The 27,562-nt window shown below is 41.1% G+C and overlaps 1 protein-coding gene across 2 annotated transcripts in view; it reads left to right on the top strand.

Annotated features, from left to right (window-relative positions):
* The first annotated feature begins 2,626 nt into the window (after positions 1 to 2,626).
* The window catches only part of jag2b (jagged canonical Notch ligand 2b), a 61,068-nt gene continuing 36,132 nt past the window's right edge, over positions 2,627 to 27,562 (top strand). For both annotated transcript variants that reach the window (XM_061704262.1, XM_061704261.1), the window contains exons 1-3: positions 2,627 to 3,025; positions 5,054 to 5,368; positions 27,332 to 27,386. In XM_061704262.1, coding sequence (XP_061560246.1) covers positions 2,957 to 3,025; positions 5,054 to 5,368; positions 27,332 to 27,386 — 439 coding nt within the window. In that variant the 5' untranslated portion in view covers positions 2,627 to 2,956. The remainder of the gene's footprint in view (positions 3,026 to 5,053; positions 5,369 to 27,331; positions 27,387 to 27,562) is intronic.

Here is a 27,562-nt window from a genome sequence, read left to right as displayed (position 1 = left end):
GAACAAATACTGCTGTAGAATTTAGGTTGTAAATGTAGTGTTTAAGCCAGCAGAGTTGCTGGCCCTGACCTTTCGACACTGGATGAATGGCTCTATAGCAAATGAATGAAAACGGATCCGTCTGACATATTTCCGTGGGAGCCACGAAAGGCGCACCCACATTGTTCCTTCGGCACTCAAAGCCAGGTGTGACACAACTTAAGGCACTCACATGCACTTGTGGCTGTGTGTGAAATGTTCCAGTCAAAGCGGCTGCAGCAGGTCAGGCTATCGGCTGCGTCCTTTAAAGCCTATCTGACCGCCTGGCAGCCACCCAATGAGGAGGAGCCATGAACGTGGTGTCTTGGGGGGGGGGGGCACAGACGGCATACATTTTAATCAATAGCTTTTCCGCCTAACAGAGGCGACCCTCAAAATATAATCAAAACAAATTCTGAGCCTTGTGGCTTCAGTGTTCCCCGGCTATATCGCGGTTCATCATTTGCCATTTCAATTTTTTTAAAGAGTCTATGTCAGATCAATCCATGCAAAATACCCTCGACTACATTCTCACACGTCATTTGCCATCTGTCATCAAGGGTCGGCTCACCTGGCCATGCTGTCAGGAAATGCAAATGTCTGTGAAAAAAAGACTTTTGTCTCTGCGTATTTACAGTATGGATATGAATACAGTGTGTGTTTATGTGTCACCCATCCAGACGCTTGCACTTGTTGCAGCACGATGGCTCTCATCCAAGAGAGAAAGCTGGTAAACATTTTAACAATACTTACCTCTGATGTAAGTTGACGTACAACAAAAAACAGGTCAATTTTTGATGTTGTACATCACGTAGTGACACATACAAAGTTGGCACATCAAGATGTGACCTAAGTGTGTGGTGCTTGCTACTTCTCATCACATTCTGAGTTTAAACACGGTTTACTGCAAACAGTAGAGGGCGCTCTAAACTGATGCAACGGAGGCTTAATTTGTGAAGAGGCCCTCAGTGAAAAGAGGCTACTTTACTTTTGATAACAAGTCTCAAATAATAATAATAATAAACATCTTTTGAATAAGGCCAAACAATGACTTGCCACCGCTATAGTAAAATAAATCAACCTTGCACTAAAAAAAAAACTTATATAGAACACATTTATTTTTTGTAGACTTTTTTTTTTTTTTTTTTTAGGGGCAGCTCTGCAGTAGTTTAACATGGGGTTGTCAAAGTGCTTTTATAGTTTCAAAATGCCCTAATGACCAATATTTGGGTCTTTAGGGCAAAGCAGTAATTTTTTTTCAAGAGCTGAAAATCCAAAAATCTAACCGTAGATTAAAAAAAAAAAAAAAAAACGGTAATAGAAGAAATTCAAATGATGAATTGGAGTATCGTATGCCCAGGGATGCGCAAACCTTTTCCGCTGAGGGCCACATACAAAAAAAAATATGAAAGGAAGTAGGGGTGGGGGTCACTTCACTGTTTGTGAAACATGCTGAAACCAATTCAGTATGCTGTCAACGTATGGTAAGCAGTTAAACATATTTAAAGCAAAAACAATCTACATCCCAACTTGGTCTTATCAGTGACAAAGCAAGACGTTAGGATGAGTGTAATAGAATTTTATTTTTAAATGAGTTGTGCGATATCCTATAACATTCATCTAAAACCCTTTTCTGTTTTTAAATAAAATGTCATGTGAGTTCGTCACAATGCAAATTTAAAAAAAAGTCACAAATCTTCATTAAGCTTCAGATTTAAAAATAATTGAAAATAAAATGTGCAATATCTTGTAACATTCAACTTTTTTAACTTCAACTTTTTACTTTTTGTTTTTAATTCTAAAAAAAAAGTGTGCTATCTTTTAACATTTATTTTTTTTATTATCCTTTTGATGGCAGTCGCGACTATTTAGAAACCTTAATTAATATAATCATTATTATTTTTAAAGCCCTTGCATACAGTTCTAGTCAAATTTGACAGCAATATAAATACCCAAAATGCCATTTTTTTGTGACACAAAATGCACAAAAATGAAAATATTTAGAAATGACATTCTTTTGTACAGGCGCTACAATGTTTGTGTATACAGAGGCTGTTCCTGATCTGTGTAAACTAAAATGGAGTATTAAAACTGGGAAATCGTACATTTTATCACACATTGTACGCAGTCTTCATGAGGCGCATGAAACAGTCCTGAGAGTTTTTTTTTTTTAAGTTTTATTTACCGATTGATTGAAAAAAAAATTAAAAAGCAGATTAATCGATTATTAAAATAATAATTACTAGCAGCCCTAATAGTCATCAGCGGAATTATACGACTATTTTTCTAGTATATACAAAATAATGCACCTTTAGAAGACTATTTGGATCCAACAATAAATACTCATAGACATAATATAGTTTATTTTGTATTCAGGGACCAAAGTGCTTAAAAATTCAAATTTTAGGGGTAGGAAGATGAGGGGTGGGGCGGGGTGGGGGGGTGGGGGGGGGGTTATTCCCCAGTAATGTCCGCCCCTTAATCTGGTTGGCTGTCGCCCTGCCCCGTGGCCAAGCGCTGAGAGGTTGGCGCAGCTGTCAATCAAGGGCGACGTCCTCTCGTCGGGCTTGTGGCTCTGAGAGACGTCTCAAGTCAGTTCGCCGTGTGGAGACAGCTCGGACGGAGGGGAACGGAGCCCACTCGTGTGAATGTTGTGCGTGGATCACCACCAGCGCGCCGCAGCCTGCCCGCCCCATGCGCACGCGTCTTCCGCCCGACGCGGTGTGACTGAGACACGCGTGTGATTTATTATTTTTTTTATTTGCATTTTTACATTTTAAATTTATTTATTTATTTTATTTTTTTTACAGGGGGTTGTTTTTGTTACTGTTGTTGCATGTCAGGAGGCTCGGAGCTGCTGTCCGCCGGCTCTGCGGCTGTTTTTCTGCGCACACCGTGCCCCCTCCCTCCTCCTATGGGACTCTAATTAATCGGAGGCATGTGGACTCACACCAGGATTAGACATCGCTTCCTAATAGTGTGCCTGCTGTTGACGTTATGGGCCAAGGTAAGACGCTTCTTTGCTTCCTTTTGAACAATAAGACATCAATTCAGCATCGCCGCGCACGCGCGTGGGCGCGCGGACGTGCACATCAAATAAGCGCATCAAATCACCCGTGTCTAAAAGTTGGTGGGCGTGGGCAGATTTGCACCTTCTTTGCATCACATTAATCGATAATTCCGTTACGTAGACGTCAGCGGTGCATGCGATCACGCCGCCTTGACAAGACCCACATCAGAGGGATTGTTCACGACTGTTCTTCTTAACCCCTCCCCGACCCCTCTATTGCTATCAATTAACACCCGGGGTTCGCGTGTTCATATTTTGGGGCCCACGCGAGTTGCGCCAATTAATTGGCTCTCTGCAGCGAGCCAATTTGCACCACGCAGAGACTCCGAACCGTGCAGCCTCACACGCTCCAGTCGTGATCCGACACTTTTTTTTTTTTTTTTTTTTTTTTTTTTTTTTTTTTTTTTTTTTGCTGTGCTTACTTACGGAGGATGCAATATTACGGCCGCTTGCACAAGATCACGACAATGATCTGTGGTCATGATGTTGCAGTTGCAGGCTTTACAAATATTGACAATATAGCTACATGGATGAGTACTCTTTTGATACCGAGGAAAATGGACACTATTTATACACAGAATTTGCACGTTGCATGTTTGATGCATAGATGTCTAGCTCTTGTACATTGATTTAAAACACATTTTTCAGCTATGTTACTTTAATGATAGATTGTTTTGCATCAGAGGCACAATGTTATTTTAGAAAAAGTATACAGTATTTATGAATATGACTACACAGTGTCGGTTTAGCAATGTTGGTTATATTTGTTGTAGTTTGCAGTGGTGGCCAACTGTTCTGCATCACACTCCTTGAACAGATTATATTGGATTACTTCCGTTTTTGAGAGGCAGTGTCAATCAAAACTGAGAATTATACAAAATGATTCATACAACGTCTGTATCGGATCTGTTGGGTCTTGCGTTGACCAGGCTTAACAACATGTACACCTGCATGACCCAGTGCACAAGCTCTATTAAAATGTTGTCTTTACAAAAAAAAAAAGTATTGCTCCATTTTGATTGCAACTGGAATTTGTTTGTTTTTGTGTTTGGAATTTGCGGTGTTGTGTAATGGCACTTTATCATACTGAGAGCCAACATTGCAGGTCCAAGTGCCCCATTGGGACTTAATGTCTATTTACGAATTTATATCTATATTTTTTCTTTCTCTGTACAGTACATTTCAAGCGACACGTCTGATTTGGCTGCCTTTATACTGATAAAACGCATTAAGCACACTGCATGCAGATTCCCAAATTGCACGTAAATAACTACTAAAACGTCAATACCAGGCACTGACAATAGGTTAGTAAACAATGAAATGATCTTATCTTTCCTCATTCAGGTGAATACGGGTAACTTTAGCATTCCGCTACTGGACCTCATCTGTGTTTATTTAGCTTATTTAATGGTAAACATACCTAGTTTACCATATTTAGACCACATTTAATTGTCAGCATTTACTGTAGTGTATTTATATATTTGTAGCCAGTGTTTTTCATTGAGTGTGTCTATGTCACTGATTGGTGTATTTCGATGACATCAGGCTTGCATTGACAGGCTCAATCTGATCTGCACGTTTACGCTGCACTAATATTGGCATATATCTGAATCATATCTGCGTTGTCTCCACATTTGGAATAGGCCTGTAGGGTTTAAATCTTTTTTTCTATTTATACTGCCTTGGCGCAAATCTGAATTGTGCCACCTGAGAGCCCCCCCCCCCGAAAAAAAACCCCGGAATTGTCACTTGAACCATGCAGTGTAAAGCCATCTTAAAGTAATAAATACTGGAAAAAAACTTACAGTAAAATAAGAGTTCTACGCCACTGCAAACTATAAACGCAATAAACCAAATGGTAAATTGACAGCGTCAGTCAAAACAGCGTTATTGTATATTTGAAAGACAGATGATCTTGTGTCAGCGCTCATGTAATTGTGGGCATTTCTAAAATGTTGTTTCCAGGCGTCCCAGTCAACAGGCTATTTTGAGCTGCAGCTGATCTCCGTTGAGAATGTGAACGGCGAGTTGGCGAGTAGGGAGTGCTGCGATGGCACCAGGAGCTCCGAGGAGGATCTGCGCTGCTTGGAGGACGAGTGTGACACTTACTTCAAGGTGTGCCTCAAGGAGTATCAGGCGGACATCACCATTGGGGTACCCTGCACGTACGGAGCTGGATCTACGCAAGTTCTTGGTGGAAATATGTTGAATTTTCATAAAGCAAAGAACAAAATCAATGTCGCTGGCAAGATTGTGATCCCCTTCCAATTTGCATGGCCGGTAAGTGATTGATTTTTGCTCCAATTAAGGCTGCATGTTAAGATGTCTACTTCCTGTCTGTAAAGATGATTCGCAATTTGGAATGTTTCAAGTTCATGTCCTTAAATATGTGTACATGCCAGCTTTCTTGCACACTGCTACAGCGGCAATTATGAAGATGAAAGTTAGTAGTTTGTGTCATTGAAGAAAACTGGCTTTGCCATGGCATACTTGATACTTCGACAAAAACAAGATGGGATTAAAACAATTCTTTCATCAATCTTGCATATCACAGTCATATTTACCTACTAAACCAGGCCACACGTGTCGAGGTAAAAAAAAATCAGGAATTGTGTGCTTACTGATCTTATCATGTGTGGTGTACTCAAGATGACCAGCACACCACGCCCATCACGATATCTCCACCGACATATGAGTCTCCTCCTTTAAACTCGGTCTGTCAAGTACCAAGATTAACCTGTCAGAGGCAGCATGGTGCCTCAATCCATGCAGACTGCTGGAAAATACAAAGAAGACAAAAGTAGTAGTAGTAGTATTTAGTTCTCGGACTCGTACCCTAAAACCCCATTCACTCTATGTATTGACAGTAACGAATGACGAGCGAATCCCAATCGAATCGTTATTCCTTTCACTGTTATGAAATAGAAGTCTAATTCAATTATTAGAAAACTATGTATTGAACCGTTAAGAGTGTACGCTGGCACGTTTTGACTGATCTGTTTTAGCTGCCCCATCTCCTTAAAGAGAGTTTTTCTTTTTAGTTCAAAAGGGCTTACTTTAACCAGGATCCCTCGCCGTACCATGGCCACAGGTAGAAACCCAGGTCTGTTTTGCGCTTGACGGTGGTATAAACCTTTGCGGACTGGACCGAGCAGCCGCCTTTCCAGCTAGCCTGCTGGCTACCTAGCCGCCCTAGTTATTTTTCACGCTGTGTTGGGTAAACCTTTTCCCATTCAATCGGCCACAGTCACCCTCCCCAGCGATGACTCCTTTTCGACTTATGATGTGGTGCTTCCATGTTATCTGTGCAGTTCATTGAAAATGTAGGCTCAATGCAAGCCTCTTTCAGCGGAGGGGTCGTTTTTATTTATTTATTGATGTATTTATTTTTTAAACAAACTTTATGGAGCTCTCGCTGAAGCTATACATTGCGTCCATGCGCGTAAACGATGCACACCAAGTCAAAATGGCGGCGGCCATAAAACAACGAAAGTGGCAGCATTGTAGTGCTTGCCTGAATAAAGTATGATGTATGTTGTTCTTCGATTCACGTTGATCCGAATGTGAAAATTCAAATTCGGAATTAATTTTTTCATAGGGATTTGCAAGTCAATCTGAATCACCCCTGATTCGTTAGTAGCAGTAGCAGAATGAAAAAAATACTTGAAGCTTAGTTAACTGTTAGCTTATCTGGTCATTTTTATTGTAGTGAATGACTTGAGAGACAAGTTGTCCAAAGACTCGATGCAACTAGTTGCTCCTCTATTTGTGTCTGGCAACAGCGCAAGCTTTAAGTCGTTTCCTGACCACACACATCAGGATTTGCGATTTGAACATGGTTTAACATTTACGATTGTTGGCCCAACTGTTTCGTAGCAGATGGGGGACACCCCAAACAACGCAGTATAATTGCTCAGGGTAATATTTTAGAGGCATCAAATCATCGGGCCTCTGCTGCCTTTGATCGGAAAAGAGTAAACATGTTCAAATTAGGCCCCATTATCTTTGTGTGTAACCTGCTCTAGATTGCTGTTTTTTGAGTGACCTTCAAATGCGGCGTCCTCTCTTTAACATGGACAATTACTTGGGCGTTGCTAAAAGATTGCATGCCTTCCCAGGATCCTGTTGCAGGCACAGTGCTTGCGAATGTCACCTGGGTCGTCTCTTTGAGAGTGGCCCTGATATATGAGGTTTGGCTTTGTTCCAGTGCACCACTAAGCACCTGCCAAGGCCACCACATGCTAATTGGACAGGCGGACATGCTTTAATACGCAGACCCTGAAGTGGACCTGTGTTGCTTTTTCTACTCTGAGACGATTGTGTGCTGAATGGCTATATTCTTTGGTGACATTTATTACAAATGTTTTCAATGTCATTCTAAAGACCCTTTCATTGGAGATGACGTAAAACATCATTGTTTTTTTGTAGAACAACTTTAAAGCTTGATCTAGTGTACTATTTCACAAACAATTGGAGGATAGCCGCTGTCACACATTGTAGTCATCTGACTACGAGTTGGTGTCTCGGTCAACTTCTTGCTGGAGTCTTGCGCTGTCTTCTGTCGTCGATGCTTTAATTTGACTCTGGATGGTAACATGTTGTGAGTGGGCCTTGGATTGGAGTGTCCCCTTCTGCATCCCACTGCTTCCTCCCCTGCTGTGGGTGCCAGGTGGTCCCTCCAGGGCAATTAGGCTTGTCCCACTGTAGAAGGTTGATAGATGATGATTTGGGAGGGCGAATTAGGTGTGCATGCTTTAATTGTTCAAGCAGACCTGCCCACTTTTTGTAGCTACTATGGGAGGCCGCACACATCTACTTATCTACATGGCTTTGGCTACATATGACTTTTATTTAGCTTTTGATGGTGATTTTTATATTCGTTTGTGGTTTAATGGCGCACCAAAGTAAATGCAATACAATGTGATATCTGATATGACTTTAAAAGTCATTATTCAACTAATGACTGTAGAAGTATTTTAACTTCTATAATATTTCAAGCACAAGAGAACATTGGCAAGGTCAGTCTTTCTTAGTACAACCTTTTTTTTTGCACACTAGGTTCCTTGGAAATATATTAAATTGACAGACTATCTGCAGTGTAAATCAATCAAGATTTTTTGTGAAGCTTAATCAAGCAATCAGTTTACGCAGCTCTTGACAGAATATTGAAAAAATGAACTACCTAAAAATGGCAACAGAGCCTGCGTATATGGTGCCAAGTGATTGTATTTTACAGTTGACAAATGATAAACTCCAAAGGTTCCGTGATTTGAGTGTCTGACACTTCAAGTCAGAGGTGAAGAGATTTATTCTTGGTGCGATCTGTCAAATGGCCCTGGCCGATAGCGCTGCAGTATTCCAGTGGCCGATGTCACAACAAGCCTGTGGGGGTCACTTGCTGTGTGGCGTTGTCACTTTGCACACTGAGGAAACAAAGATGCAGTGTACCATTGGCTGTATCATCTGGCTAGCGGCCCATTTGACACATTTGACACGAGGCTTCTCCCCTCTGACATCACCTAGCTGCAGAAGTGCGTCACGTCTTCTGTATAACAATTCTTACCCGTCAAAAAAAAAAACTAGCTGCCAAGTCTTGGGAGTAGAAACTTAATATGGGGGGCGGTTATTTGTTAAGATAGCTGTATTGTGACATCACAGTTCAGCAAAATTCAGAAAATCTTGTTCAAATACATATTTTCAGACATTCCGATCACTTTAGATTTGGTTGTTTAATGTAACACTTGATGGGTGGGCAGGCATTCCAGAAAACCAATGATTTGTATACAGATTTGAAAAGTAGTTATTCTTCAGTTTGTCCATTTTAAAGGTGGCAAAGTAAATAATTAGCTAACCTTACCTTACAGAGCCTCGAACAACACGTTGCTGACATAAGTAAATATCTGCCAACGTCAGCTTGCAGTAGTGCGTCTCATCTTGCATTTCTGGTAAGAGCTGCTCGTTCCGTGACGAGACATCATAGCTGTGTTTCGGAGTAGAGACCAGCATGACGCTTTCGCTCATTTTCTGATTGGACTCTGATTGCGTAATGTTTTGTCCTCCAGCACTTCTCCAGTTCTGCTTTTTTATTGCCAGTAAAGAGATGTGACTGAGGCCCTCTGAGCTTGTGCTATGGAATTTATTGTAAAAACCGGTTTCTTTCAAATGTGGTTTTATACTTAATACAGAGCACTGGTTAATTTGTCAAATTTTTGTACAGTTTGTCTCATAATCCATCCATTGTCCGTACCGCTTTATCCTCACTAGGGTCGTGGGGATGCTGGAGCATATCCCAGCTATGTTCGGGCGAGAGGCGGGTTACACCCCCGAACTGGTCGACGGCCAATCGTTGTCTCATAATCCTAGTGCAATTTAATTTTTTAAAGCAATTTCTGTAATTTGTCTTCCTCCCTAGTTTGCCATTCAATTAGCCTAATGGGTGTGGCTTATACTAATGGTCCTTTGGGGCTTGCGTGATTGAGTCCTCTCAATTCTGCCTAGCTACAAGTCGTCAACCAAATGTCTGACCAGGATGTTAGCCTGCTAAAATATAGTTCATCCATTCATTTTTCATATCACTTGCCCACTTAAGGTTGCAGATGACATGGCATGTGCCAACTGACTTTGCGTAAGGCATGGGGCAAACAACAAAATGTGAGCTTGCTGACAGGGTGGACAGTAATAGGGTGGACATTTTAGACTGTTAGCATTTAATGAGCACATGATGGCCCTGTACTTAACGGCAGCATGCTTCACTTAGCAAGCTGAATGTGTACTGTTAAAACATACATTTCAAATTCTTGAAAGGTTTTATATAGTTTAACATGACAGAGTAAATGCGTGAAGTTTGACAACGTACAACTACACATACTGGTAATATGATAGAAATTATGAAACGTAAGTGTAAATGTTTATTCTTCAACTATACACTGTTTAAGCGTCCATTGAAGAAAGACAAAATGCTGGTCATAGTTTCACTGAAAACATCAGGAGGTTTCTTAAGAGAGAGTCGCCACATAAAAAGACAGCAATTTCAGGGACACGTGTATTGTTCTACATGTTTATGAAAATAGAGTAAACAAACAAAATGACTTGTTTTGATTTATAAAAAAAAAAAAAAAAAAAAAACAAAAAAAAAACCACATGACTTATTGTACTGGAATGTGTGCAAATGGTTGGCCACTTATAATAAGACCTCAGAGTTTCATTATTCTGCTACATTTCCATGATGACTTGACTGTGTTATTCTGACGAGGACACCTATGGGTTTTTTATAGTGATGTTATTTTAGCAAAACTATGAATATATCAACAAGGACAAGGGTAATGCATATGAGAATACCTTATTTTTTTTTGATTAGTGTGCTATTTCAGAGAGTTGTTAAACTTTTGGGGGAAAAAACACAGAGGACCCATGTTCAGTTTTCCTTCCTTAAATAGACATTCAACAGGTTTGTAATATGTAGTGCTTATAAAGAGGGATTAATTCAAGCTGTGTGAAAGTAAAGCCACAAATTTGAAGGCCTCTAGTGGCTGCTTGCAGTACAAGTCATATATCGCCCCCCCCCCTCCCCCCCTTTATGTTAGAAGAAATGGAGCAATTTTACATTTTCCACAAAGGTAGCTTGAGTTATTTTAATTAATTCAAAACACAATGCTGTATGTCAAGTGTCCATTTTCTGGGTCACTTTGGCTGCTCTACTGACGAATGATGTAATGACTAAGAGAAGTACTGCTAATTCTTGCACTATTAAATGACTTCCAAAGTCACTCACGGCTTTCCATCACATTGACTTATTATTCAATGTACTATTGGAAAGAAGTACACAGAGAAACTCTATTAAAGCTATTAGACACGGTATGGATTTTGCACCTCTGTGTAGATGAATGTCAAACAAGCAGCCGGCTAACAGGACTTTAAGCACTCAATTGAGCTGTCTGTATCTTCAGTTTCTCGAAGCTGGATGTGAAGAGATTGAGGGTGAGCTAGAACTTACATTTGATCATTGATAAACACTTTGATTCACGAACGTGACCGTATCAAAAGAGGAAGCCCTGACTTGAATTAAAACCATGTGCTAATCTGCACAGACCTGTGTGAGACTGCCTTTACTGGAGAGAACCCAAACTATTTGAATGGGTTTGGCTGCCTCCTCGAGCCACGTGTCCGTCAAATGCAAGCGGCGTGCACTTTCAAGCAGATGCAGTCAAGTGCAGCCAGCCATGAGCGTGCTTTTTAAAGTGGGATCTGTGGAACGCACAGACTAAACTTTTGACTACTGAAATTCAGATGTCAAAGTTCTCCTGTTTTGTTTTAGACACACACAAAAAGAATAGTCTGCCCTTTCACCTACACATATCCATATCTGCAGTCACCATTGATTTGACTCTCAGTGTCCGAATTTGTGGTTTTTGATTTCTACTAATCAATTCTGCGAACAACCAATGTGCCAAATTCTCATAAAGCTGTCTATACCAAAGAAAACCACCAGTCATCATAGTTTCATATCCATTTAATAAATTTTCAAGATAATGTCAACATTGTTGCAAGAAGCCCACCTTTGTGTACACAAATGCTCATGTTCACAAAGAGATGATAAAATTATTTTGTCATGGAAAACTCACTCCTACCGGGCCAAGCGATGGACCTATCATTCAAACAGTGATTGACCAATCTGTCTCATTAAAGCCATCCCATCCCATATATCAGATTCAGATGTACTGTACAATGAGCCCTCGTTTATCGCGGGGGTTAGGTTCCGGACCACTCCTGCAACAGGTGAAATCTGTGAAGTAGCGACTAGCGTTGTCATGATCGAATCTTGCCAGCCACCCTACCCAAATTATTCTTTTTTTTAACTACAAACATGCATTTTATTTGCATTTATGAGGGCTTCTGTCTTTAAACTGCATACGTTGGTGCTGAGTGTATTCACGATCAGCATTAGCGTGCTAGCGATGACCATTTTAGGTAAACAAAACAAAACTGCAACTACCATTCAGCTCACTCATACATCATGTTTGTTTTTATGTGTGTGTGTGTGTATATATATATATATATATATATATATATATATATATATATATACACACACACACACACACACACACACCCCCCGTGTGAAGCATTGGTTCCGGCGAGGCAAACATGGTTAGAGTCGGAACTTTTTTTATTTTTTTTATTTTATTTTTTTTTTAACTCCGAGCGGAGCTTTGAGGAAGAAATTCTGCATCGACCTATTTTTTAAGTAGACTCAGCAGAGTTATTTCATTATTTTCCCCAGCCCTAGCCCACATTTATTTTTCAAATGTATACACGTTTTAAAGTTGTATGAACCTCCCCATACTCACGCTCCTATTAATCTCTTCTAAACACATTCTATCTCTACAGTAATGCAAGGTAGTACTGGACACCATGGTAATTTTTTTTCCCTAGCAATATGTTTATACATGATTTTTTTTTCTTTCTTTTTAGGCCAGGAATAGTTTTTTTACTACAAACGAATTATGCTTACACTTAAAATCCTGCAACATGGCAAATTATGCGCAGTATGAATATGAAAAAACATCCACAATGCACTCAATCTGAAACAGGTGAACCGGGATATAACGAGGGATCACTGTACATGCTGCCATCATAGAACGTTTTTCATAGGGTGATCATAATTAAGTTGTGCAGTTTCTTGCAAAGATCCTTAACACGCCATTCAAGTGTTGTGTGTTCAATTTCAAGAAACTAAAACAGTTTCAAACTTAAGCACCAATGAACCCAACACCATTTCCCCCAAATGAAAGTATTTCTTAGCATTTAGGTGTTCTGAATTATGAACATACTGACGCTCAGTTGTAATCAGTTTCATCCATTCATTGTTTTTTTCTATACCACTTATCCTGTTCAGTGTTGCAGCCAGGGAGCTGGAGCCTATCCCAGCTGACTTCCAGCAAAAGGCAGACTACAGACAGGGGAGGTCGCGAGCCAAACACAGCGCACAATTACTGAGAGACATTCATTCACACACATTTTACACCATCACTGGGTGGAGACTGAACATAGGGTGCCTGCAAGTCACTCATTGATTTCTTACTTGAAGGAAGTTTTTTAAAATTTGCATAGAGATAAAATTATGGTAACATTTTCAACACAACGTAGTGTAGATGACTTGATTTGTAGAATTTTATTTTCAATTGGATGGATGAATCTCCCTCTGAATGTTCTTAACTCCCATGTAGATAACCATATGTAATTCAGCAAGTTAATGCTATGTACAGGAGTTGTGCCATAGCATAGGTTTGTTTAGATGTCGCTCAACATTCTATAGCTGACGTCATGGCCATCCCAAACTAGTTGAGACAAAATCTACAGCGCCTCTGCTGGTAGCAGACAAGAATTGAACTTGTGTGTTTTAAGTGCTTAATTCAACAATAATAAATTCCACACAAATGACAGAATCCCTAATGATGAATGAATTTAATCATTGAAAAGTGTGCGGATCCGTGGAATTCTGTGGATTTTCCTCGTAGACAAATCTTTTACGTAAATCGTGTAAATTTGCAAAAAAAAAAAAAAGAATTCTGGGGGTGGCGGGGGGCTTTCATCCGCACTGGCCTGTTAAGTGCATAGATGAACACGCCGTCTGAGGCTGCGCAGAGGACACCATGGTTCAGCCACACCTGATACGGAGCGTGTCAAAAGCTGTTGCTAGGAGACGGCTACATAGCCCTGTGGTAAACAATTATCTTTGCTCGCTGCAATGCCTCCTTCCCCCCCAATTCTTCCTCTTTTTGGTCCGAGGACTGCCCTGTGCAAAGCCACTCACCTCTGTTTTAGCCCAGCTTTGAATCGATCCTGTAATTGCCTAGTCGGCCAGAACTCCCAAGGCTATGTGCTTAAAGCGGCGTAAAAAGTGACACTTTCAGGGTATTTGTATTGCAGCCGAGAGCTTGTGTTTACCTCTTCTTTCAAGTTACAGCCTTGCCACAGTATCATTTGAATATGGAAATAATCTAGTCTAGCACCATATTTAAGGGATATTCTTCCAGCTAACGCTCATGTTCATGTCCGGTCTTAGAACAGTCTTTCCCAACCTTTATTGAGCCAAGGTACATAGTTTACATTAGAAAAAAATCTCACGGCACACCGCCAAACAAAAATGTCCAAAACGTGGATACACTGGTTAGTTTAGTACTATTTGCTATCTAATGGAAGATCATTTAATTGTTTTGCCTGTATCACTGGCCTAGACGGTTGTATCACTGGTATAGACGGTTGGAAAAAAAAAAACGGTTGAAAAAATATTAATTACTTGTAATAAATATCGTATTTTCACGACCATAAGGCGCACCGTATTAAAAGGCACAGTCTCAGTTACGGGGTCTATTTCTGTATTTAACACATACATAAGCCGCACCGTGTTATTGGGCGCATACATGGTAAAACATACTCTAGGTTAAAACATACGGTAGCATGCATGCTAGCGTATGTTTTTAAAAAGGCAGCGGGAGCAAAACTGAGTTCCGTTGTACTTTATTGAAGTATTTAACAATGTGCTCATGTTATTTTTTGATCACTCCTCATCCACAAATCTATCAAAGTCCTCATCTTCTGTATCCGAAATCAACAGCTGGGCAAGTTCTCCATCAAACACGGCAGGTTCCCTCTCGTACTTGTCGGAGTCAGTCTTGTTGCCGTGCGGCTCCTCAGAAATGATGCCGGCTTTTACGAAAGCTCGAACAACTGTGCAAGCAGACACGTTAGCCCAAGCATCCACAATCCATTCACAAATTGTGGCGTAACTCGCCCGGAGCTGCCCCCTAGTCTTAGTAAAGCTCTGTTCGCCATCTGTCATCCATGGCTCCCACGCCGCTCGCAACTTCACTTTGAACGCCCTGTTTACACCGATGTCCAGCGGTTGGAGTTCCTTCGTCAAGCCTCCCGGAATGATGGCAAGCTCCGAGTTATTGCACTCAGTCGAACGGTGCCTGTAAAGACGCTACTCCCGGCTGTTCTTTGATCATTAATCCATTGCTCGAGTTGGTCTTCCAACTCGGGCCACCTCACCTTGTTTCCATGGAAACTCAGCTTCGTCTTCTTGACTTGGCGAAGCTCGTTTTCCTGCTTCCTCCACTTGCGAACCATGGATTCGTTGATCTTGAATTCTCTCGCGGCTGCTCGATTCCAATGTTCCTCCGCGTGACTGATAGCTTGCAGTTTAAACTGTGCTTCGTAAGTGTGTCTCTTCGTAGGTGTCATTTTCGGTCTTGTTTTCCGATCTTGTTTTTCACAATGCACACCCCGGAACTATATACCTACTGGGGGCGTGCCTTTGGCGTCCTCTTTCACGCACACCCTTCCCCCTTTAACATCCGCATGCTGTCACGTCCGCTTTTCCTCTATATAAGCAGCGTGTCGGCAGGAAATGCTCCCAGTCAGTCAGTCACACAACAATATTTACAGATTTTGGAACTTTTAAGTGCGCCTTATGGTCGTGAAAATACATAGTTTTCACACCGATTAAGTCAAATTGGATAATTTCCCACAACACACCTGTTGAGCTCACGGCAACACTGGTTGAGAAACAGTCCTAAAGAAAGTAAATCCATAGAATAATCAGGGAGACACTGCACATATTTTGTGTATTGGCCCTCGTTGTCACAGCTTACCACTCAGACAGACATCTAATGTATGTTGCCGCCTCACTCATCAACAAAGCTGCAGTGTAGTATTAGACTGTCAGAAGAACAGCTGCTTTATTGAGACTCGCGTGGCCCAAAACCTCTCAGCACCATCTAACCACCTTATCCTGTCACACTTGCTGATCCTCAAAATACATTGGATTTCACGATTTTGATTTATGGTCTGCCGCAGAATTTATTTTGTGAAGATCACATTTTTGTTTGGAGCGTGTTAAAATTTTTTGCCATGTGCGCATACTGTAATTATAGGTGTGTGTAGTGTGTCAATGCGGGTGAGAATGATTTTATTGGCCAAGAAGAAGTTTGGTACGAAAGACATTTTTCTGCGTTTATATTGTAAAGGTCTTGGTTTTCTGCAAACTTTCATGAGTTTCCAGTTAAAGTATTCCAGTATGGTTGACTGTCCATTGATTTGTTGACAGGGTATTGGCCAAAAGTGACATTTATAAACACTCTAGCTTCATGCAGAGAAAGGGATTTAGGCAATGTGACGTGTTACTCTTCACTGTTATCACCATCCTTCCGACAAAACTTGTTGGAAACACAAGCCTAAAGGATTTACTGATTCAAACTAATCAGAACCACTTGATGGAAATATGACTTAAATGCTAACAATGATTGGAATTCTTTAATAATTTTCCAAGGTGTGTGCCACCTATCTCGTTTCCCAAATAAGCATCTAACAAAAGTGCTGATGGTTGTCTTTTAGCTCCATGGATGTGATTTGCACCATTGTGATTAAATTTGAGTCATTGCAAAATTTCCCCGGGAGGCCCAAATGAGTCAAGTCATTGCTTGGTTGATTGTTTTGTATTTTTGTGACTTGTGAGACAAAGTTTGAGTTGTGAGCCGAACTTTAGCTACTTTGCCGTTTAAGTGAAGTGGGGGTGGGGGTGGGGGGTCTGGGCGGGGGGCGACACGGTTGTCGAGGCACTAACAGCAGTTGAATCCCAAAAATTGGCGGATTATCCCTGCTTATTCAAGAGTTTTAAGGGGGTTTATTAATATATAAATGAATGAATGAATAAATAACATTGGCCAATGTAATGATAATGGACATCAGATGCTGATTTTTGCTATTCACGGTCCTGACCTGTCCCTAACCCCCGTGAACAGAGGGGTCCATTGTACAAGTAAATTGAATTAAAATAAAATTGAAACAGTTCACATTTCCCTTAATTGTGGACATTGATTTCAATTGCTATTGTGGACACTAATACCAATTGTGGCTATCCCATCAATCACCAGCTGAGGCTATTCATTAAATGTCAGCATCTAATTATAAATCAATTCATCGAAGTGCCCTCCCTGTATCTGCATGCGATCAAGCAGCCATTCAAAAATAAAACAGTTGTGAAATATCCGGCAGCGTCGTCGTATGGAAATCCAACCTGCCCAGGTGGGTGCCCGGGTGCCACTCGAGTCGGCCATGTTTTGAATGAGCACACCGCCATTCAAAGTGGTTATGAGCTGTCATGGAAACTTGTACAACAGAAATAAACTTCCTAAGCTGGGCGGGCGAGGTTTACCGGCCAGGGCAAGTCTACCGTATGCTTTTTGTGAGGCCCCAGGCTGCCTTTGTAGAGCTATTAAAGCGATATTGTGACAACACTGGGTAAAGATGCCGCAAGGTTTGTGACAATGCGACAGTCGGCACTGTGCTATGTTAGCTCCAGCTTCGGTCCAACGCGGGCGTCTGAATGTCAGCGTTGCGCTGACCCGTCTGTAAATCAGTTTTGTGCATTTCAGTATCACTGTGGTTAATTTGTTTAAACGTGCCATATGTGTTACCGTGGCACGAGTAGCCCCTTCCTTTTAACTGGTGTGCAGGTGCCAGAGGCTTGTCGAGGTAATTTACGCATGTGATTACATGGGCAGTTAACTCGTCACTGTACCGTTGAACCTGTTTGAAATGATAATGGGCTTCGAGCGGAGGTGGTGCTGCATTGCGCTCAGGCCCCCTGTTACTTTGGCTCAGAAACTAGCCTTCTAATGTTTGCGGAGCAATTCCCTTGCTATGGCAACTCTTCAATATTTTTAGGCAAATGAGCCAGCCACCTTCGGGGATTAAGGGACCAATAGCAAAGAGCACATATGATGCTTTGAGAGCTAACGTGATCATATTTTACAACAAAGTCATATCATTTGCAGTTTTCAGGAAAATTATGGCTGAAGGGGGCAAAAAACTTGTTCAGAAAGGTAAACATTTTAGTTTTGTTTTGCTCTGGTTTACAAGTATTAATAAAGTACCATGTTGGGTTGTTTTACACTTATGTAAATGTATGACAGTAAAATTCCAGTTAAAACTGCACACTTTTTTTTCCCCGATACTTTAGTTTGACCTTAGAATCGATGATTTCTTAAGATTTAGTTTCCCACAGACTATAAACTCATGTTTTATAGTTTTAGGCCGTCATCGTAAAAGAGAGTGCATGTCAAGCCATGGAGTTGTTCTCCCTGCAAACATGCATTTTGCATAGTCCTGGATCATGCTGGTTAATTAGCACTAGAGTGTGTTGAATTGGAATTGCATGGCTAATGACCCTGTTGGCATCATAGCAACTTGCTCAATGGGCCGTGCATCCCTGTGCTTTAGTGCGTGTGTGTGTGTGTGTGTGTGTGCACGTGCACGCACAGCCGGTGTGCACTCGTCAGCCAAATGCCTTGTCTTTGCTGTAACCTCTCTTGGCACTCTTGCAAACAACCTGTGACTACAAATAGCATTCATTTTTTACCATTATGTAAAGGAAGGGAAGTCTGAACTGTTACCGCTCCCATTTTTTTGTTTTATTTAGTGGCCTTATGCTGCCTTTTTTTTCTGATATATGCTCAGTTGTGCCAGTGCAGGTGCACATTAGCAAAGTTGCCATCTTTATTTTCTCAATTATTCTCTTTTATACCATTTTAGAGCCACATAATTAAAGTTAGAGCTGAAACATGAATGACCATATGCCATATTTTCACTTTTACATTTCGCTTCAGTTCAATACAGTGGCATGGAAACAGGCATTCAGAACATTTGACCATTTTCTTTAGAAATTATATTTAAAATAACAAATCATGAATTGATTATTCATTTTCCCAAAGGGCCTGAACGGTAATGGTTTGTTGAAAAGGCTTTAACAACTAGTCAAGTGACACACACGTCACATTCCTTTTACATAGAAAGGGGGTGACTTAAGGAAACTAATTTGCAAAGTGAACCCCAAAATTGACAAACTGAGTTAAAATGTTAGCAAGTGCCCAAAACAGCCAAAATAACCAATACTAAATATTGTACTGCCAACATTCTTTTCCCATTTGCAAGGATTTAGCCACTGGAGGTCTTTCATCCTTGCCTCTGAACAGATTGAGGGGCTAGACAAGTAGAGATTTATGATCGGGTACACCCTCCTGGCACCAAGTTGCTTCTTTTTTTTTTTTTTTTTTTTTTTTTTTTTTTTTTTGTGTCCTCATCTTCAGCCCTCAGCCATCTGTATCATTACAAGTTAATAATACCAAATAGTTATCCCAGTTAATGACTAATTAGAAAATAAAGAGGCACCAGAACCCAGTAACATGACTTTATGAGACTATTATTCCCCATTTATTTTTTATTTGTTTCATTTATATATGAGAATTGCATTTATTTATCCCCATTTGGCGTGCTCGCCATAGATCTGATGAAAGGGGTATCGCAAAAAGAAACCCGCTGGTCTTTCGATCCAGCAGAGACGGCGTGGCGCGTTGCCCTCGCTGGGATAGTGTAGACTCAGCCCTAGTAAAACTAAAAGCTGGGATTGACATCACAGATTAATGAAGATTACACGCAGCGATTACTGGCCACGGGATGAATCGTGATGACCTCATGTTCCATCAGAAGGCAATAAATCAGGAGACGTTATGACACTTTACGTGGAGGAGCAGGAACATCGGCCGTTCGTGTCACCTTGCAATGCAACATGGCGTATTAAATAAATTTTTCAGGCTTTTATTTTTGTTTCTATCTTCACCGAATATGGAAATGGTAAGAGATGGCATAGTGTGATCCCGAAAGCAAAATCTGAGATGCAACATTTCCCCGGGAGGCACAAATGAGTCAATCATTCTGCTGATCCTCATCGCAGACGCTCCCACTGATAGCGGACTGTTGGCCGACTGGGATTTTGCATGGGATTACACACCAGGCCTGGATCTCACATTCTTAGTATTCTTCGAATGCAAACACGCACATCGCCCCACATGCAGAGCGCTGACCCCTCTTTAGAAAAAGAAGTGTGCAGATCCCCATGCTTAGTGACCCCAACCTGCCCCAGCTTCCACTTCCCACTGCTGCCTCCCACTATTTCCCGGCCTTTTTTTATTTAGACCACAAAATGCCTCTGGAGCAGCAGCAGTGAAGGTTCCCACCCACCAACCCATCCACTACTCACCTGGTGAGGAAATCTACACCTGTGGCTTTCTGTAGACATATTTGTTATATGAGTTGCTTCCACAGGTGTAGGACAATTTGTAATAACCACCCGAGTATAACAAGAACTAGGGCTGGGCGATGAATCAACATTTAATCATGATTTGGATGTTGGCTTTCCACGATCATAAAAACATTATAATCGAAGAAAAACGGTTAATGTGCCGAACAGCACAGGGTGTGCATGCAGGATCCTGTGTTGTAAAAGCACACTGAATGCACCACTGTTGCTTGCAGCATGCATGTGTCGTATGTTATTCTGCCCTCCCTGTGCGTGTTTTAAGCTGTTTGAGTATACTGTAAAACAAAAAACACAACTAAAGTTACCACACACACTGTATATGTAAATGCAACATTGAATTCATTCTAGAAACATCGCTGGCTTAATGCTAATACTCAGTCGAAAACCCTATGAACGGACTAGCAAAAATTAGCATTAGAAATTACGGGAGGGGTTTTACCTTCGAATAACAAATATTCACGCGAAACACTGTAATAACACAATAAAGACAGGTGATATAAGAAGACACGCAGACATTGATTCTTATCTGTCAAAAACGAGTTATAGTTAAATCGTGACTTCTTCTACTCTTTTCATCATAATGTATCTCCATGGGTGCACCACACTGCCCCTAAGAGGCTTAGGCATGCACAGCAGGAACAGCAGTTATGCTTTTATTTGTTGTTGTTATTCTAATATGTTATTATTTTACTTGCTACTAATTTATTTTCTGATTGTTCTTTTAAGTTATATTTAAAGTTGTGTTTTGGTATAAGAATAAATACCAAGCTTTGAAATCGGTGAATAGTTTACTAATCGCGATTCCAATATCAGTCAACATAATCATGATTATTATTATTATTTAGTGCATACATTGAAAGTTTTAAATCCTTGCAAGCAGAGTCACCTATTACATGAGACAGAAACACCTATTGCATTTTTAATCAAAAAATGCTATGATTATGATGATTTATGATTTCTCCTTGTAAATCCTCTCATCCATTAGGGGACGGGCGGGGGGGGGGGGTTGGAGCTTTGATTGACGGCAGCTTCTTCATACTCTCAGACAAAGTATTTTATGCAGCTGCTTGAAGATTCAAAGAGGGAAAATGGCCTTTCGAGGATAATAAAATTAGACTTTTATTTTGCAATCTGTTGGACAGATGATCACTGTGTGTGCCTAAACCACAAGCAATTGTGTTGTCTTTTTGACTCCATCTACTAATCTGGCCCAGATCGCTGGTGCAAATGCTGATTGCTAATTGTCCCTCAAGATGACTGTCTCTCATCCAGGACAATGGTTTTGATTGGGATGGGGGTGAGTTACGGTGTTGGGACAAGGGTCTTTGTTCAGTAGCGCCTCTTCTCCCCCACTCCCTCCCTCATTTGCCCCCCCACCCCCCTGCCCATCATCTATCTTGTTCCGACCATTTGGGCAGCTGTCACTTAATCCAGCTAATCACAGACTGGGATGGTCTGTGGGAAACCAGACAAGTCCGTGGCTTTGCTCAAGCCCAACACACACGGACTGTGCCTACTGTTTATCCAGGCATTTACAACATGCAGCAGGCATGTAAGGAAGTCTGGGTTCCAGAAGGTGCGTGGGTATAGTTTGGACACCTGTTTATCAGTCATTGATTCTGAGTCATTTGAAGGATTTAAGGGTTTCCCGCCCAGTGAGTCGCTAATGCACGCTTTGCCACTCATCGTACCGCTTCAGTGTATTGGCATATGTACACACCCACCCACCCACATGCTCAGACTAGCCCACTCTATTGAGGTGGGGGAGGGAGTTGGGGGGTGGAAAGGTCAGAAGCCGAGCTACATGTCGTGGGATGATCCACGTTCATGTCAAATAATCCGTCATTGAGGCTGCATCTGTCGTGCGTCTGCGCTAGGACTGGTTGATTCTGGACTGGTGTTCGTTGAGAGACTATTCGCCAAAACCCCCAACTCTTCTCCTTACCAAAGCCTGGTCGGTCTTCAATTCTAGCAAACCTTATATCCACCTGACGCAGTATCAAAAATTGGGGCACCTCAAACCAAGCCCTCTGTACCTTCATCTTCCATTCTCTTCCATCTACTTCTCTTCCATTCAATCTAGTGTCTCTACAATAACACTCCCCTCCCCTTCATCCCGCCACCACCCATTGCCAGACAAGCCAACTTAATCCTGCAGCCACCAGCCTACCAGCTTGTTGGTCCCCCAGATCAACAACACACACACACATACACACGCACAACATGTGACAGATCACCCACCTCCTAACCCGCAATTTCTCTTTCCCGCTTCATTTGAGTAACCCCAAGTTCTAATTCTGGTAATATGGCCCACCGCCAAACTCCTCTTGGGTCTAATGTCCCACCAGAGACACTACAGTAGAGGTCACATTGTGGCTACTACAACTGTCTCTGATGGTGACATAATGAGTGCTATTTAGGTCAGCTGGTTGCCTAGCAGTGTGCCCTGCAGCACACCGGCTTGATTACTCCTATGGAGGGTGAATGTACCCGTGCGAGCACGCATCATTGACAGCAGGCAGAATTTTCTGGATTTTTGCTCTGTCACCACAAACATCATAGTTGCTTAGAAACCGGCTAATGTCAACATTGTACTGAAAGTAACACAATAAGCAACTATTCTGAAAATGATACGATATCCTCTTCAAATGTATTAAGGTTATTGCTCTATTTATATGGGAAAAAGATTGTAGTTTAATAGCTTAATCAGCTTCAACGCAAGTGAAATGTTTTTCAGTGTTGAGATGTCCACACCAGACCAGAGTTTACCAACATCTAAGGGTGTGGTCACATAATATGATTTGGTTTCCTGGTCCAGACCAAAGCAGAAAATGATACATGGTGCGTTTTGCATCACACATTTGGTCCTGGTTCACTTAAATTCATTCTGGCATTGTTAAAATTGGACCAAAAGTTGACCATTAAAAAGTATATGGTGCAACCCAACGACTCCAAAAGAAACACACCAGAGGTTTCTCTGTTGCGCACAGATGGGAATATGATGGAATCTGTTGAGAGCAACATTGCTGCTGCTTTACCAAAAAAAAAAAAAACAGGTATATTCATCACTCTGCCAACTGAAAAAATAAAAGTTATGCAATCAGAGCTACACATTCATGTTTTGTGATTTCCAGTCTTGGTTGCACCCTGCCTCTCGCCCAAAGACAACTGGGATAGGCTCCAGCTGACCCGCAACCATTATGAGGATCAGTGGCATCGAAGATGGTTGGATGGTTCTTGATTTTTATGATGCTTCCTCCTGACATTTAATTCTGGTGAATAAACAAGGTCTGCTTGTTTGGTACACACCGGTTTGTTTTAACGGCACCAAATGTGCCAGGTGTGAACACACCCTAGGTAACATTTGCAAATGTATTCACATGCTGTTTAATGCACGGCCACCAATCACCGAACAAGCTTGCCAACCAAGGTCAATTGTGCTTTTTCACCCATTGTATGCTCAGACTACTGACCCTTAATGCTCAAGTGCATGCATATTTCCTCCCCCACCCCTTTGTTTTCTGTTGACTATGTTGGCATTGTTATGCTGCATTTCTCAACAAGAATCAGACAGCTAAAATTAATCTATTTTGGTACAGTTGGTTTGTTCATTTGAATCTGAAGAGGATCTGCTTGGAGGCTTTGAAGCAGACATTTTTTATTTATTTTTTTTGTCTGTGAAATACCATTTTAAGGACTTTATTGTAAAATACATTTTTAGTTTTGTTGAGAAACTTAGTCCTTTATAGAAACCAAAAAAGTTGAATAATACACAATCAACTTTCTAAAGATTTTATTTTGTATTATATTGTCATAAGCCATTAAGGACACTTGTTCAAACTTCTGAAGCCTCTGTGGAAGAAAGTAATATTTTTTGTATTACAATGACTTCACTGAGCTTGCACTCCCTTTCATCTGTTTAACTGCATATTACATGACATTACAAATATGCAGAGAGTGTTTATATTAATCCATTGCATGATGTGTTCGGAGCAAAGCATAACTGAAACAAGATAATCCCATTAGCTGCTTATTTACTGTACCTCAGTGTCTGACAAGCAAGGACAAAGCCAGTCTGAATTCAGCTCTCATACTGAAGCTAATATTGCTAAAGTCACCTTCTTAATGGACTTCATATTTGGTGAGAGTTCATTTACCCTTGAAGCATAGATGGTTCGGGTCTTTGTTGTTGAAACATTCGATATTGCAACAAAAGTAAGTAGTGATGTGTAATGAAAGTCAGTTGAAATAACTTAATAATAAATAAGTTTACATATGGATCATTTGTCTAGATGACGTAGTTCTCATTAGGGCTGCAGCTATCGAATATTTTAGTATTTGAGTATCCTACCAAAATTTGTATCGAATAATCGGGTATTCGAATTCATTATATTTTTGCTTAGTTAAAGAGCAGTTATGAATACACGAAAAAAATAAGCCATTTCACTTAAAAATGAATGACGAATTGTTTTTCATTTTTGAGAAAATCAACTTTTTTATTTCTTAAATTCACATCCGGCGGCACGGTGGACGACTGGTTAGAGCGTCAGCCTCACAGTTCTGAGGACCCGGGTTCAATCCCCAGTCCCACCTGTGTGGAGTTGGCATGTTCTCCCATGCCTGCGTGGGTTTTCTCCGGGCACTCCGGTTTCCTCCCACATCCCCAAAACATGCATTAATTGGAGATTCTAAATTGCCCGTAGGTGCGACTGTGAGTGCGACTGGTTGTTTGTTTGTATGTGCCCTGCGATTGGCTGGCAACCAGTTCAGGGTGTAACCCGCCTCCTGCCCGATGACAGCTGGGATAGGCTCCAGCACGCCCGCGACCCTTGTGAGGAGAAGCGACTCAGAAAATGGATAAATTCACATCCATTTTCTGTACCACTTATCCTTACTAATTTTGCGGGCATGCTGGAGCCTATCCCAGCTATCTTCGAGCACGAGGCAGGGTACACCCTGAACTTGTCGCCAGCCAATCGCAGGGCAACAACTATTTGCACTCACATTAACACCTACGGGAAATTTTGTCTTCAATCAACCTACCACGCATGTTTTTGGGATGAGGGAGGAAACCGGAATACCCGGAGGACACCCACGCAGGAACGGGGAGAACATACAAACTCCACACAGGCGGGGCTGGGATTTGAACCCCGGTCCTCAGAACTGTGAGGCAGATCCCGCCCCAAACTGTATTTTCTTGTCTAGAAATATTTTCGGTGAGGCAATTTCAAACAAACAAAAAATAAAACAAATTTCAGTTTAAACTTCGTATTTTTTTTCTTCTTAGCCTTTTTTTGTAAATATAAAAAACGCTTATTGAGTTATTCGTTTAAAAAAAAAAAAAAAAAAAAAAAGGCATAATGAGCATATTGTGGAACTCCACTTGAGCAGCTAGTATTTTTAGGATGTGACAACATAACACAGGAGGTTTGTGGCTGCGTTTAAGAGCTGAGACCAGACTAACACACCTAAAATGAAAATGAAGATGCCTTTATAGGAAACACAAATATTAACTTAATACATATTTCGACCAACTTCGGAGCGCATAATCTTTTTTTTGTTTATTTTAAATTTTTATTAGTTGTCGATTAATCGTTTGTTGCACCTCTAGTTTAATTCCTTGATGATGGTTTGGATTAAAACTGATGATTGAGGTCAAATGAAGTTAAATGTATTCCTGCAAACAGCAAAGGCACCGTCAATTCAGTCTCAATGAGGTTGCCATTTTAATGAAAAAAAACAGGCCATCACCTATGGGAAGATGAGTTACTGTTACTTCCATTAGGCCTATGCTGTAACTCCTGATTTTGCTCAATATGAACATTGACATGGAAACAGGTGTTTATATATTCAGAGAGAGATATTGTCCTGTCCAATTTAAAAATAGGGAGAAATTAACCAAGAAAAAAAGCAATCGATGTATTGATCATTAATCATTCCCACTCATCATTGAAGGGAATTTAGTCAAATGGCCATCCCCACTGGTAATGCATTGTATGATTATTGGGAACCTGCTGAAAGGATTGTCGGTATCCCCCTACCCACCCTTGAGGACTTGCATGCTGCCAGAACTAAGACAAGAACGTGCAAAATCCTCTCGGACCCTCCGCATCCCGGTCACCAGCTCTTCCAGCTCCTTCCCTCAGGTAGACTCTACCGATCAATGCAAACTAGAACTAGCAGACATTCCAACAGCTTCTTCCCTCTTGCCATCAACTTCTTAAACACCTAATTTACAATTCCATTACAACATGCTGGGAATTTTTTGACTTGAGTTTGTTGTCACATTTCTGTCGAGCCAATTATATTATATATTACTCGTGCACTCACTGTAGTAGTCTCGCCAGGCTGCACAATTTGCATATCTGTTGTTGACCAATACTGGCCACTCATGCCAGAGTAGCATCTGCTCCATTTGCACACTGATTGAGGAGTATCTGCAACATTTGCACAATCAACGTGATCGCAGATTATCGCACTACTCGCCTGAAGTCTCTGCGCCCTTTGCACAATGGTCATTGCACCGGACTATTGCAATATTAGTCTTCGAACTGCTCTAAATGCGAGAGGACTATTGTCAAAAAAAATTAATAATAATAATGTACCGGCATTAACAGATAACTAGCAACCCTTTATTTCTCAATGTCTTTATGTCTCCAAAGTGTTCTCTGTCAATTGACTGTCTGTTGTCGTACTAGAGCGGCTCCAACTACCGGAGACAAATTCCTTGTGTGTTTTTTGGACATACTTGGCAAATAAAGATGATTGTGATTCTGAGCTTCACTGTGGGGTGGGTGGGGGGGGGGATCCTTCCTCTTTATACACAAAGGAAGACACGAGATGTACTGTATGCCGTCATATGACCGCCATACGTATTGTTGGGAAATCTCTTCAAGATTGTCACAGGATGTGAGAGAGTGATAAAAGTCTGTGGTTGTGATCAAGATATTAAAGTCTATTATTGGGAAATTCATTGTCATTCTGAAATTAGAAAATGCAAATGTATGCATCACAGCGCTATAATTATATGACCCTCAAAACGGCAGTATCAACTTAACTTCTTTTGTCTTCTTTTTTTTCAGCGGACGTACACGTTAATCGTTGAGGCCAGGGACTGGGACAACACCACCCGGAACAGTAAGTGAACCAAAGACCTATCTCAGTGCTAATGCCTACATGATTCGTCAACAAGAGGTCAACAGGTGTTTTGGCAAGATAACATTTAGTTTTTATTTTCTTCAATTCTTATTGTGTTTGACACATTTTTCAGTAGAAAATATGTTGCGTTGAATATATTGGCCTCCCAAGACACC

This window comes from Phycodurus eques, chromosome 18, assembly GCF_024500275.1.
Source record: "Phycodurus eques isolate BA_2022a chromosome 18, UOR_Pequ_1.1, whole genome shotgun sequence".
Lineage (NCBI taxonomy): Eukaryota > Metazoa > Chordata > Actinopteri > Syngnathiformes > Syngnathidae > Phycodurus > Phycodurus eques.
This window is presented reverse-complemented; position numbering and strand designations above follow the sequence as displayed.